This window comes from Meleagris gallopavo, chromosome 11, assembly GCF_000146605.3.
Source record: "Meleagris gallopavo isolate NT-WF06-2002-E0010 breed Aviagen turkey brand Nicholas breeding stock chromosome 11, Turkey_5.1, whole genome shotgun sequence".
In the NCBI taxonomy this organism is placed as follows: domain Eukaryota; kingdom Metazoa; phylum Chordata; class Aves; order Galliformes; family Phasianidae; genus Meleagris; species Meleagris gallopavo.
This window is the reverse complement of record NC_015021.2, coordinates 22,156,763-22,170,773: the sequence shown is the minus strand read 5'-3', so window position 1 is coordinate 22,170,773 and position 14,011 is coordinate 22,156,763. Positions and strand designations below refer to the sequence as shown.

At 43.9% G+C, this 14,011-nt stretch overlaps 2 protein-coding genes across 3 annotated transcripts in view; one reads left to right on the top strand and one right to left on the bottom strand.

Annotated features, from left to right (window-relative positions):
- The window catches only part of GFM1 (G elongation factor mitochondrial 1), a 19,613-nt gene that overhangs the window by 1,099 nt on the left and 4,503 nt on the right, over window positions 1-14,011 (top strand). Inside the window, exons 2-13 of one of the 2 annotated variants that reach the window (XM_031555019.1) lie at window positions 208-360; window positions 974-1,106; window positions 1,328-1,532; window positions 2,223-2,339; window positions 2,925-3,075; window positions 5,934-6,088; window positions 6,494-6,578; window positions 6,946-7,083; window positions 7,703-7,804; window positions 8,437-8,493; window positions 8,876-9,013; window positions 9,558-9,640. In XM_031555019.1, the coding sequence (XP_031410879.1) occupies window positions 352-360; window positions 974-1,106; window positions 1,328-1,532; window positions 2,223-2,339; window positions 2,925-3,075; window positions 5,934-6,088; window positions 6,494-6,578; window positions 6,946-7,083; window positions 7,703-7,804; window positions 8,437-8,493; window positions 8,876-9,013; window positions 9,558-9,640 (1,373 nt within the window). In that variant the 5' untranslated portion in view covers window positions 208-351. Of the gene's footprint in view, window positions 1-207; window positions 361-973; window positions 1,107-1,327; window positions 1,533-2,222; window positions 2,340-2,924; window positions 3,076-5,933; window positions 6,089-6,493; window positions 6,579-6,945; window positions 7,084-7,702; window positions 7,805-8,436; window positions 8,494-8,875; window positions 9,014-9,557; window positions 9,641-14,011 lie in introns of those variants that run through there. The other variant, XM_031555018.1, reaches the window with a different exon arrangement.
- LOC104912742 (latexin) lies at window positions 9,182-14,011 on the bottom strand (the record flags this gene model as incomplete). The annotated part of the gene is made up of 6 exons (XM_010717083.2): window positions 9,182-9,972; window positions 10,387-10,449; window positions 11,899-12,035; window positions 12,589-12,763; window positions 13,121-13,183; window positions 13,952-14,011. Coding segments are annotated over 6 exons (594 nt in total), but the record flags the coding sequence as incomplete, so codon positions are not given.

Sequence of the window (14,011 nt, the reverse complement as noted above, 5' to 3'; positions counted from 1 at the left end):
GAGCGGGGCGCGGGGTGAGGCGACTCGGGTACGGCGGGCCGGGAGGGCGGAACCCGCCTGCGGGGCGTCCTGAGAGCTCGCTGAGGTGGACGGGAGGGACTCCCCGGGGTGCACAGGGAGCGAGAGAAGGGGAAGGCCGGGCGGGGGGTTAGGGGGTGGGTGGCAGAAGGAGCGGGGCTCCACAGCGAAGCGGCTTTCTCCGCTCAGTTCCTCCTCAATGCCTGCCGGCGCTGCTCCTCGGCCATCCTTCCCAACGAGCGGATCCGCAACATCGGCATCTCGGCACACATCGACTCGGGGAAGACCACGCTGACCGAGCGTGTCCTGTTCTACACCGGCAGGATCGCGCAGATGCACGAGGTGGGCGTCGCTGGGACCCCGGGCCTCCTTCTGTGTGAGGAATGGCTCCCTTACCGTGGGGTGGTGCTGTCTCCTGTGCAGATACACGAACCCACCTGTGTGCTTTCATGCTGCATTAGAGGGTTGGGCTGGGGATGCCCAGAGATCCTTTCCATCCCCCCGTTCTGTGCTCTTGTCTCTGGTCAATACGCTGCAGGAGGTGTGAGCGGCTTCTGATTAGCCAAAGGCAGCTGTGCGAAACAGAGAATCCAGGGATGTATTTCTGGGTCCAGGTACATTAGCTTATGGAATTCACAGCAAAGTGTAATTGGCTGCCAGTTGTCGATGATCTCTTTTGTGGCCGATCCTCAGGGGAGCAAAGAATGTTAAAGTATAGGATCAGAGAACCCTTAAGGTTAGGAAAGACCCCTGGAGCCATCTAGTTCCACCATCAGAATAAATGACACTACAAAAAAAATCAGGTTTGTTTGCATTTCAAGAATTGTAAACGATTCTCTTGCATCTCCTTTTCATTGCTACCAGAAAGATGATATTCACCAGATGAAGCATCACCTATAGCAAATTCCCAGTACACCCTCTAGGACTGAAGTTCTTGTTTCTTTTTTTTGCTAAGGTGAGAGGTAAGGATGGAGTCGGAGCTGTCATGGATTCAATGGAGCTCGAACGACAGCGTGGAATCACCATCCAGTCTGCAGCCACATACACCATGTGGAAGGACACCAACATCAACATCATAGACACGCCAGGTAGCAGCAGCTCTGATGCTGTGAGGCTGCCATTCCTTTGTGTGTATGGGGAACGTGGTGCCCTCACTGTGCTAATTAGGGGCTGATGCTGTGCTACTGTGGTGTGTTCCTTATGGCTGGAGATTGATTGCATTGGGTGTTTTCTGCAGCCACGAGGAAACAATTGCTCGTTATTTTTTATCACCTACGAATAACTTTTTTGTTTTCTTATTGTTACTTAGGGCATGTGGACTTCACCATTGAAGTGGAGAGATCTCTGAGGGTTCTCGATGGAGCTATTCTTGTTCTTTGTGCTGTTGGAGGAGTTCAGTGCCAGACCATAACTGTGAACAGGCAAATGAAACGTTACAATGTGCCATTTTTAACATTCATCAATAAGCTGGACAGGATGGGCTCCAGTCCATCCAGAGCAGTACAACAAATGAGGTATTTATCACTTCAGCTTACTTGTCAGATAGTTCTGAACAGTTCACATAGGAGATTAATGCTGATAATATTGAAAAACGTTTTCTTTTGGAGTTTGTAGGTGCGTTTTGGGAGGTAATGCATGACTTATTCTGACCTACAAAGACTCTCCCTTTTGTCAAGAAAAAGGGAGCGAAACAATAGTTAGCATCAGCCTAAACATACTTGTCTGAGTGTTGGCTTTTTGATGTTTATTTTGTTGCTGGAAGTGTATGTGGAACCACTTCAAAATCAGCCTTTTGATTTTTCCTGGATGCTGGTAGCAGATGCACTGTAGTTCACAGCAGGGCCACGACTCGAGGTTGGCAGTTCCTGGTTCACCTACCTGGAGCCCCACCTGCCCTGTATGTGCCACCTTCCTGTTCCTAATTTCGTCCGTGAGACGTGTATGATAATAGCAAGGGAGAAGGAACTCCCAACAAGTATTAATCTGAAAGTAGGTTGTACTGCCATTTATTTCCCATGGAAGTTGCTTGCTCTCTGTTGGAATATAGAAGTCTGACAGTCACTCAGGTTAAAATGCAAGCAGGCATTTGTCATCATAACAAAGTATGATGCTGTAGTGTAGGATAGGATCTTGCTTAAAAAACATCTGGGACACATGTATGGAAATGACTTTTTTTTCTTAATCTATGTTTGCTCACTTTTCAGGTCCAAGTTAAAACACAATGCAGCTTTTGTCCAGATTCCAATTGGGCTGGAAGGAAACTTTAAAGGAGTTATAGATCTAATAGAAGAAAGAGCTATATATTTTGATGGCGCGTTTGGGTAAGGTTTAAAACTTGTGTGTTTCTTCTACTGAAGTTACTCTTTACATAATTCACCTTCCACCAAGGGAAACCATAGCTTCCCTTCGGAGATGAAGCAGCCTGCTGTTGGGAAGGTTAGGGATGCAGCTTGTGGTAGGGCTGAGGTGTGGCCTCTCAGCTCTCTGGCACAGTGATGGTGCAGTCAGGTTTAGTGAGTGGTGGCTGTAGCAGGAATCGTTCTGTGGCTGTGGTGGGTGGTGGCACTACTCAGCACACAGGGAGCTGGGAGACCTGCTTCATAGCAGGACCTGATAGCTTGCGTTTGGCCTGAGCTTCCCAGGATGATGATACAGTGTGGGTGCAGTTGAACAGCTTACCCTGCAACCTCACAAACTGCAACCTCACAAACTCCAACCATGAGCAGGAAGAACCTTTGCCTGCTAAAGCATCAGAAACAGCAATTTGATGTTCTTGCATACTTTTTTTTACATCCGTATTGCCAGCAAGTTTTTGTTGGTCAGGCCAGTCATCACAATGACTTGGTGACTGGGAGGCTGATCCGTGTGCTGTTCCTTTAGAGCCCCTGTGCTATTTGTGTGTTTAGCCAGACGGTTCGATACGATGAAATTCCAGCTGAGTTTAGAGCTGAGGCTGCAGAACGGCGCTCAGAACTGATTGAATGTGTCGCTAATTCAGATGATCGCCTTGGGGAGCTGTTTTTGGAAGAGAAGGTTCCTACAGTTGCTGATATAAAGGTAACTTTACGTATTTCTTCTTAATGTAGTACCATTCTTTCTCTTCTGAAAATGCTTTTTGGTTTTCTTGAGTTCTGTAGAGTGTGTCATGTCACCTCCTACGGGTGGATTCCCATTGGGTGCTCATTTCAGATTTGGTTTATGATTGGAAAATCAAGTCAGTGGATGGGATTGCAGTCTCTCCTCCAAGGATGATAGATGACTGTGATGTTAGCTTTAGTTGGGACAGACAGACAGTGCTGTGAGTGCGAGGTAGCCTGAGGACACTCACCCTACGGCAGTGCTCTGCAAGCTGGCATTGACCATCGAGCAGCAGGTGAAAAGTCAAGTCCATGTGCAGCTGCTGACACACAGTGAGCTGTTGGGCTTCGTGTTGTGACAGCTGGCAGCATAAGGGAGGGCTGTCTACTTTGTAGGCATGACTCCAACTTGGTGGGTTTTTTCCCCCTTTTAGCTGCTTTATGGCCGTATGGGGCTGTGAGGCACTGGCACAGGCTGCTCAGAGAGCTGTGGGTGCCCAGTCCCTGGAGGTGCTCAGGGCCAAGTTGGAGCAGGCACTGGGCAATCTGATCTGATGTGGAGCAGCCAGCCCATGGCTGAGGGGTTGGAATTAAATAATTTTTGAGGTCTCTTCCAACCCTGTGCCATTCTGTGGTTCTATGTGGATTCCTTACACCTGGTGCAAGTATTTCTGAGGTCTGGCTCGCTATTTGCCAACACCTCTTGCTACTGTTGGAAGTTAACTTGAGCAATAATCTTCTAATGCCTGCTGTTAGTAGTAATAAATCCATCAAAGGCTGAAACTGCCACAGGGGACCAGTTGCTTAATGTGATAAATTAAAAACTGAGGAAAAAAACAAACAGTGTCTGAAGAGTCTGTTACAGGCAGGCTGCATTTTTTTAGGAGCTGCTGTTGAAGTTTAAGCTGGTTTCTGTGAGTGATGGTGTTGGAGAGGGGGCTGGGGTGAAGTCTGCCTGATACAGCACTTGCCACCTCCTTTTGCTTCTCTGTGCTCGCAGCTGGGCCCTTCAGTTGGGAGCTGAAGCCGAACTGAGACCGAAGTGTTGCATGCAGGAGCTATTTCTGTGCATGCAGCCAGCTGGGCTCAAGTCAGACGTGATCAGTCAGCTCGTGCTCTAAGCAGAGCTTTGACGTTGAAGTCCTCTTATGAGTGTTTGGCTCCTTAGCAATGCGTGGGTGCCTTTGTGTGGCACTCGCTTTTCCTGGTAAGGTCTGCACTGCTTGCTTTCCTGGAAGCTGCACACTCTATCTGTTGGGCTATAGAGCTCTGGCAGCTGCTCAAAGCTGATGGACGTTGCTGTTCCCCCTGAGGTTTGCTTTGAATCTTCATGGCCCCAAAACTTTGATCACTTCTAAATTTGTAACAGATCTCAAGTTGTTTTTTTGTTTGATTGTTTTTGTTTTGTTTTGTTTGCAAGTCCATATATTCCAATTTGAGAGATGGAAGCACAAGGCTTTTGTTTGTTTGTTTTTGTCTTTTTTCAGAAATAAAAAAGAGTTGTAGCTCTTGTTGATATAACTGAGCACTGAGCTATTCCAGTAGTTAAATGCAGTTTTACGAGGCCTGAGCTGTTCAAAGCAGCCCTTCCCTCTTAGATAAAGGCAGAGACAGAAGAGCAATTTCGGAGCCCTGTAGGGATTTCTCTTCCACCTGGAGAGGGAAGTAAAGAAGTGAATGCTGATTACTGGGAGAGGTGAGAGGCTTCCAGCAGCAAGCTACTTTTGATAGCTCCTGCTGAGAGGAGAATCTGTTGCAAAAATGAATTTGTCTATTCAGTGTGCCTCTCCTTCCCACTTCAGAAAGCAAATTAATTACAGATATAATGGCTATAGCATTGGGTTAATTTTTACTAATGTGTCCCTGAAGATGGATTTTCTTTCAGTGGCGAGCAGCCAAGTCTCCAGTGAAAATGTCTTCTCACAGAAACGATGCTAAGTGTTGCTCCTGGCTATCACAGCCCGAGCATATGATGCTTGCTGAAGATCATCTGCCTAAACACGACCTGATTTGCTGCTATCCATAATGCTGCACTTTTGTGAATTCATTAAACCAACAAATTTGAGGAAAACACCTCCTTCTGAAACTGCAAAAGAACATTCTTCCATTCTAACGATTCCCTCTGTCAAAGATCTTATTTTATTTTTCTCTTTTCTCTTTTTTTCGGCTCTGACAGTCCAGATTGCTCTTACCTTTAATTGTAAAGATAGTTTAGTCTTCTCTCCTAAGGTGTTCTAAGTTAAACGCACGGATTAGGTGAGAATACATTTCTTTTAGCTTCATCCCAGAAGACCGGGGCTGCTTTCAGTTGGAGTGAGAGCCTCTGTAGGCGGACACGGGGAGATGGCGTCCTCTAGTGGTAGGGAGAGGTGAGGCCGAGGCAGCAATCTGTCTTGGCTTTGGTCACTGATTTGGGAGGAGTTAGCTTCTGCCCACCTTTCTAAACCTTTACAGGAGACAGCTGTGATAATCGTGGTGGAGCTGTTGGTGCTCTGCAGTGTCATGTGGTGCTTGAGTGGAAGGCACTGAAGAAGCACAAGGCTGAGCCTGCTGGGATATCCTGGAAGGATTCCCAAGGCAGTCACGGCCTCAGCAGCTCTGCAGATCCACGTGACTATGTTCCTCTCGTGTGATGTTAAAGCACTCTTCATCAGAACACGATGAATGCACTGAGCTTATCCAAACATCCTCAAATAGCTAAATTTCTCTTTCAAAAAATCCCACTGTGAGTGCAGCTCCTTTGCAGCCTGCAAAGACGAGAACCTCTGAAACACTGCATGGCACTGCATTGGACTCCTGGAGCTGTTGCAGGATAGTAATGCTCTGATATTTTTCCAGCTTGCAATCAGAAGAGCAACTTTGAAGAAGTCCTTTACCCCAGTGCTTGTGGGAAGCGCTTTAAAGAACAAAGGAGTGCAGCCGTTGCTGGATGCTGTCCTAGAATACCTCCCAAACCCTTCAGAGGTGGAGAACTATGCTATTCTTAACCAGGGGTAAGTGCTTTGGTCTTGGGATTGTGTACTGTGCAATGGGAAACTCAGTAATATGTGGTCATTTACCATTTGCATAATGCAATTTTAACTTTGTACTTCATTCTAACGCTAAGAAGGCTCGCTTCTCATTTGAGGCTAGCTGTTTATACTCGTAATAGACTTCTGATAAGTGCCAGTGGTAAATATCATAGTTCAAATGTCCTTTTTGGGATCTGCTGCAGTTTTCCTGAGATCTTTTTCTCAGCACGTGACAGTTACATGTGTGAGCATCTTCTAAGTGTCTGTTATAAACCTGTGAAACCAAGGGCTCTCAGCACTTCCCAAGGCAACTCACAATTTAAGGAAACTGGCATGTTTTCTTTGTAACAAACTCACTGTCCATCCCTGTGTGTGTTTGTTTTAAAGAGATTCTGAGGACAAAGCTAAGTTCCTGTTGAACTCTGCTCGAGACACCTCGCAGCCTTTTGTGGGCCTTGCTTTTAAGCTGGAGGTAAGCTGTTTAATGCTTAATGCAGCAAAAACAGTAAAGAAGCAGAGCATTTCCTCTGAGAATTGTTGGGGTAGTTCAGGTTTTCATTTGGAAAGTGGCTGCCCAAATTGGAGTTAATACATGCCTCTGTCGTGAAGGCTTAGGAGTAGTAAAGTTGGTGAAGTAAGGAAAATTGCCAGTAAGTGTCAAGTTCATTTCCAGAGCCAGAGGTGAAAGCTGAGGCTATGTTAAACACAGCTTCGCATACACGTGTGGTGTATAAATTCAAAGCAATCATTTGCTCAGTCAGTTCAGATTATACATCAAACAGGAACTGGCTTGACTCCAAGGAGGACTTTGTCTGATTTGTAATGACTTTTGATTTCAGGCTGGCCGTTTTGGGCAGTTAACCTATATTCGAGTTTATCAGGGGATGCTGAAGAAATCTGATTATATTTTTAACACGAGGACTGGGAAGAGAGTGCGTGTGCAAAGACTGGTCCGTATGCACTCAGACAACATGGAGGTGAGTGAGAGGTGCAGCCCAGGGACGCGGATTGCATTTTGAGTCACCCTTACTAAACTGGCTTCTCGTATTTCAGGTATGATGTGATATATCAAATTTCTGCTTTTGTTGTTGACATATACCTTCTGTAGCACTGAATAAGGAAGTGAAAATGATCTTCAGTGTATTATTTCCACTGACGTGGAAGAGTCTTTGACCAAAAAGAACTTAAAAAGGCTTTGAGGTGATAGCTAAAGCAAGCTGGCTGTGTATGGCCATGTTCTGTACTTGTGGGAGAGGGGAAGCAGGATTGGTAAAACATGCAGCAATGTTTCCTTTCATGTGATTGTTTAATGTTATTCTTAAACTGAAAATTGGTTCTCAAACCGCTGCAAGTTCCACCCTTTCCTGTTGAAAATTCCTTAACTCTATAGCTGGGTCAAGTCTGCCTGTAAAATGTTCTGTTGTTTGCTTTGCATCCTTACCCTAGAGCTGAGGAATGCTTTTCAGGTGTTTGCCTTGAAGAAAAAGGAGCTTACCTTTAAACACAGTATTTATATCTCTGCTTAAAACCAAATGCAGTTTGTAATACTGTCGTCTCTCTCAGTGTTCTCTAAATAGTGCACTCTTCTTTCTTAAGGATGTAAATGAAGTTTATGCAGGAGACATATGTGCACTGTTTGGAATTGACTGTGCCAGTGGGGATACGTTCACGGATAAAACCAGCACTGACATTTCCATGGTAAGTGTGCCTCCTCCTCTGTGTGCTTCATTTTGTTGTAAAAGTTTTTAATGTTTTGTCCAGTTAAATGTTTTTTATACACAATATATACAGAAGTGCAGATAATTGTTGTGATACGCCTTGGGAATCCTATCTGTGTAGAGGTATAGAGATACACGTTCGTTTGCTACACTTGACATCAAATGCAGAAGTTTAATGTCAGCAAACTGTTGGAAGCATTCCTGCATCATCTGCTGACCATGGGCTACTGAATACTGAGAGGGTGTTGTTACTCCAGAACTGCTGAACTGTGTATCTGTGTACATGTTTGCACAGATCACTTCTATTTAGGAATGCATTTATAAAACCTGATGGGAAGCAGATTTTTCTAAGTAGCAGATTTTTCTAAGAGATCACCTTGCATCTAAGTTGGTACTGGAAATATTATGGTTGGCATATGTTACATAGCAGCCCTCTAATAATCCTGGGGAGAATTACATGGTTCTGGTGCCCTGGCACAAGTGTTAAACACAAGTGTGATAAGAACAGCAGTCATCTGTTTGTGAGCCAGAATTCTGGTGACTGATATTTTTTGGAGAAGTCACAAGTACAGCAAAACTTGACTGTGTGGTCTCTTCCTTTATGACCTGCAGGAATCAATACACGTCCCTGATCCCGTCATTTCAGTAGCTATGAAGCCTTCCAGCAAGGTAGGAGCCTGTGGACCAACCTTTTTCTGACTGAATTACCTTTACTGCTGCCTTTATGGGCTGGTTTGCAGGGAAATGCAGTATCTATAGACTAAATGAGTGTTGTTTTAAAGTATTCTGTTGAAAGCACCTAAGAATATATTCATGTGATATCTGGTGTTAGGTGGTAGTAGGGAACTATACATACATAAGATGTGTGACTTTGATCTGCATTTATCATGGACTTGAAGTATCTGGAGAAATAAATACAGCTGTAAATGTGTGACTGCTTCAGAAAATAAAATCGTGAGAGTAGAAATAATAACTGACAGGAAAGTGTGAGGCTTGATTGCCTTCTGAATGTTGAATTAATGTTTTCTTCGCATGTGTAACTGATTTTTAGAATGACTTCGATAAATTTTCCAAAGGCTTGAGTCGCTTTACAAGGGAAGATCCCACTTTTAGAGTCCACTTTGATGAGGAGAGCAAAGAGACCATTGTTTCTGGAATGGGAGAACTGCACTTAGAAATCTATTCCCAGGTAATTAGACTCTGCTATTGACTATTTTGCCAACCAAGAATTCCTCCTTTCTGTCTGAAACATTGCATTGCTGTATGAAAATCTATCTGCAGGGGGGCTAATTGGTGGCAGTTTTTAGGCCTGGTTTTGTACCTGGGTGCCTCGGGTGTTACCGAGTTTACAGAATCCTTTGGAGGTGCACAACTTCGTTTTTTATTTTAGTCTAATAAAGCAGATATATTTGAAACGTTGAAAAAATGAAGAAAAGGTGGCTTTTGTTTTGGAAAACCTAAGCTTTGATAAAATAGTGAGATGTTTTCCTTTTACTGTATCAGAAGCTACAGCCCCTGTACAAGAATGACTGCGGAATGACAGCACCTTATTTTTAACATGGTTTTCTTGAAGGAGAGAAAACAAAAACACCAGAAAAACCCAATTCAGCCCAACCAGAACCCAAAAAAATAGTTAACCTTTATCACGTTTCTCATTCCAAAAAGATCTATAATAAAGTTATTGCTGAAGTGTAGCAACAACTCCACATTTCATTCCACTTTCTTTTCTGCAGCGAATGGAAAGAGAATATAGTTGCCCTTGCACCATGGGAAAGCCAAAAGTTGCCTTCAGGGAGAACATCTCTGCACCTGTGCAGTAAGTATTCCTTCTAGCAACAGTTTTTTCTGATCTGTTTTGATGCAGAATTTGATTACATGGTAGAGTGAGTGCCTGTTGGATTATCAGATTGAAGCACTGCATACAGGAAACAAAGTTTCTTTGAATAATGACTCTTCCTACATTGATTGTGTTCACCAAATCACCTTATGTACCCCTCCTGAAATGGTTATGGCAGCATCTGTGCTTCTTGCATTGCAATTTTGGGTGCTCCATTAGTCCAGTGCATGTTTTGGCTGACGGCTGTTCTGTGTTACTTGAACACCACGCTGCGGGTGCCAGAGAACTTTCATTTGCCATGGAATAATCTCCTGTGGGTAGAAAGTAAACATGTAAGACGTGAGAAGGTATTTTCTTTGAACAATTCTGAACTGCAGCTTCTTCCCTTTATGCCTGATCAGTTTGGTACTATCTCCCACGAGGAGAGAGCTGTAAATGGGACAAGTATACTGAAGCTCTGCTGTTCACAAGAAGTGCCTGGAAATCAGCTGAAAATTACTTTCTTGGTACAAACTGGAGAGCTGCTGTCTCCTGCTTGCATAGGGACAGACGCAGATAATGCTGAGGCAGGTGGGTGATCACTGCCCTCACCTCACCCGTTTCAGTTGCTGACCTCCAGGCACCAGATCTGTGAACACCTCCCCAGCTTTGTGTCCAAGTTCAAAGTTATACAGCTGGCAGTATAACAGTAGGAAAACCTTTTTAGGAAGAGGATTTTTTTTTACCTGGGACACATTTTCGTGAAGTAGAATCATGTAGTCAAATTCCAGGAGTTCATCAGTTCTTTTCTGGAAAGAGAAGATGAAAAGGGCTGAACTTGGGAACCTTCCCCATCTTAAAAGTAGCAAATCAGTTCACTTTGGGCAGTGAAAGTCCTTTCTGAAGACTTCTGATGTATTGGGTTTTGTAAACAGGAGCTCCTCTTTCTCTGTTCTGGCTTACACACTCAATTTCCTCAAGCTTAAAGTGTCCTTTGCTTTAGGATTTACTCTTAATTCACGGTGTATTTTTTCCAAATAGACAAACAGAGAAGTACTGAGAGAATCTACAGAATTCTGTGAAATTAAAACTGAGTATTCTTTTTCTGATAATAAACTTTCTGGAAGCAAGTTGCCTGTTTCAGGTTAAAAGCCTTCAAGGCCTGTTGATGATGGCAGCTATTGACTGCTAATTTGAATATTGAGATTTGGTGGTCATTTATTTGTGAGCTTAGCTGCTCAGGGTAAACACAGTACTTCTAATCACTCAAAAATTAGTGAAAATAGAAAATACTTTTTCCTGCAGTGTTCTGTTCCCCTGCACTCTGGTCACCTGTTTTCCTTCCTTACCATAAACTCACGAAGCTGATGTAAATCTATCTTGCTGTAATTGACCAAACTTTAAAGATCAGGTAGGAAGCTAACCCTGAAGTACTGTAGAAATGGACAAATGAGTCATTAAAAAAAAAATTATAAAACAATTCTGAAATACAAATATTTCAGCTAAAAATGGATGCTAAAATATGTCTTTCTCCCAGAATAAAAACCAGCGTTACTAACAGTAAGTTTGGGAAAAAAGAAGTGAGAAAAGTTAATGTTAAGGTTGGAATTAAGTCATTATTTTCTTTCTCGATTAGCATTTTGAGGTGAACTGCCAAACGGATGGAAACTGGAATACTGCAGACAAAAAGCAATGTAGATTGTATTTTATTGAAGTTGAGATGGCAGCCATTGCTATTTGTCTAGACTTGAGTATTGCGGAGATGTCAAGCAGTGTTATGGTGACTGATTGCCAGATCATGATGTAAATCAAGAGATGAAAGAGAATATTCCAATATGTGTTATGCAGGTGCAAGAATACTGTCAGCTCAGCCTACGTTATAAATGGAAGGCAGGAAAGCAATATAAAACTGTAATCAAAGGGATGGACCCCTAAGTGGAAAAGTCAATTTTTCTAACTAAGCATCGAATACTGCTCTTGCAAAGAGACAGTTTCTATAAGCAACATTTATGAGGAGAAGAAATGATCTAAATAAACACCCAGGCCATCAGTGAAAGCATTTGTGACTTGCTAGAGGAAAGAGGTGGGTGGTACAGAAACCTTAAGCAGTGGCTTTAAAATGAACCAGACTATGATGTTCAGACACAGTTGAGATTTCTTGCTTGGTCTTGGTCTCAGCTGTAGGTTGGTACATGCCACACTTGTTCAGCTCCTAAATGTTAGGAAATCTTCCTTGCAGTGCATTGATGGTAACTCACCACTTGCTTCACGTGTTTAATCTGGGCAAGTTGGTACTTAGTATTCTCAGTTGAGTTCTGCCATATCACATAGCCAGAGGCAGCCCAGGCAAGTGCTCTGATGGGCTGCATTTCTGGGGACACATTGCCATAGCTGTCTGAGAAACAAAACAAGTACATGTTAAAGATTCACTGAGTCACGGGCATTAATAGGATCTTACAGTGTAGTACATTGGGTCTGATGCTGAAACCTGGGGGATCTGGCTTACGTTCCTTGCTGTGTCACAAACCTGGTGTTATCATCTTGGAATAGCTGCTATGTCACTCCTGTGTCCGTTTCCCCTCCCACTTCTTCCCCTTAACACATGTTCTGTAAAGTCTTCACTGGGGTATCTAATGCACAACACTAGGAACAGTCACAGGCAGCACAACAATGACAGTTAAAGCAATGGAGGACAAATTGTGTATCACCTCTGGATTTTAGAGCTGATGAATGATTTTGGGCATGTTGTGACTGACATATCACTTAGCATAAGAGAAAGTGAAGAGGTATGTATTCAGAGCAGGCCAGCAGCCTGATCTCCCTCTGTCCTGCCTTGTATTCTGTGGTCTCCCATAGCATCATGGACCTCCACCAGTTCAGTTCAGTTTTGCTTCTGGCCACGGAACGCATTCTCTCACTCCTTTCTTGCCCAGGTCCCTTCTTTGTACCTGGTATGTTCTCTGCCTCGAGCTCTTTTTTCAGGCTCTTGATTCGATTGTAGAATGTGTTATCTGCTTCATCTGTGTTCTTAAGTTCTCCTTCAATTGTAAATTGCACATCTGGAGCACTCTTTTTGTTGCCCAGATGATAAAGAACCTCAGCAGTGCAGTTAAGAGTACTGTCCTGTTACAGAGTTAATTAAATGCATTAATATTTGGTTAAATACATGTGTAATATTATAATTTACACCTCTACAATGTATATTTTTCCCTTAGTATGGCCCATAGAGATTTGTGATTATGTAAAACAAGGCTACATTCATAGCACCTCTGTGAATATATTTTAAAGGCATTTTTCCTTTCGCAGAGATCTAAAACCCCGTGTGTGGGACACAGTGTGTTATTGTGTTCTTCAGCTGGAGTTGTAGATTCACATAACTTCAACTCAAAATTGAATGATGTTGAAACCTCCTTATCATGTTACACATCAGTAGTGTCAACTTCTGCCCATAGAATGTTAACAAAATAAATCTGAACTCACCTTCTCAAATATGTCTTCTAACACGAATTCCAGGTGGTATTTGTGCCCGATACCATCAATATCCTAAGCAGGGAGAACAATAGGAATATGTATTTTGTAAAATACTGAATTACTTGGCATCCTGGAGAGGATTCTCATTATTGTAAGATGGGCTCCAGCAGCATCACTCCACGTCATGCATAGAGCTCAGCTTCTCTTCGATTTCTTCCTGCTGAAAGATTGCTCATTTGCTGTGCACCTGGTGTGACACCCAGTTAGTGCCTCCGTGTCACTCTCTGGTCTGGCATACCACTTAATTGCCATCTGTGGGCTTCCAGGATCATAGAATCCTTAGAGTTGGAAGGGACCTCTGGAAGCCATCTAGTCCAGCTCCCCTGCACTGCTCGGGGACAGCACAGCTCCATCAGGTAGCACAGGGCCTTATCCAGCCTCACCTCGACAAGCTCCAAGAATAGGGCGTCCAGCACATCGCTAGGCACCCTGTGCCAGTGCCTCAGCACCCTGGCTGTGGAATTTTTCCCTTCTATCTAACCACAGTCTCTACCCTCTTTCATCTTGAGGCCGTTTCCCCTTGCTCTGTGCCCACACACCCTGCTGCAGAGTCTGCCTGATGCACTGTGCAGGGACTCACTTGGGCTCTGTATCTTGACTTCGTTTTGTGCTTTATAAAGAATTGTTTCGTGCCTTTTTTCCCCAGTATAGAATACCTATACTGTAACGAAGTAACCAGGTTATCTTTGCTGTAAGCCGCCTACTAACAGGCTCACGGACGAAGCAGGAGCAGTTCTGCAGTGCAGGGCCTCTGTGCTCCTCAGCAGCCTTTCCCCTTACCTCCCTGTGGGCACGGCGCACGTCCCGCAGCACCCAGCCGTGCCCGGGGCTCCCGTGGCG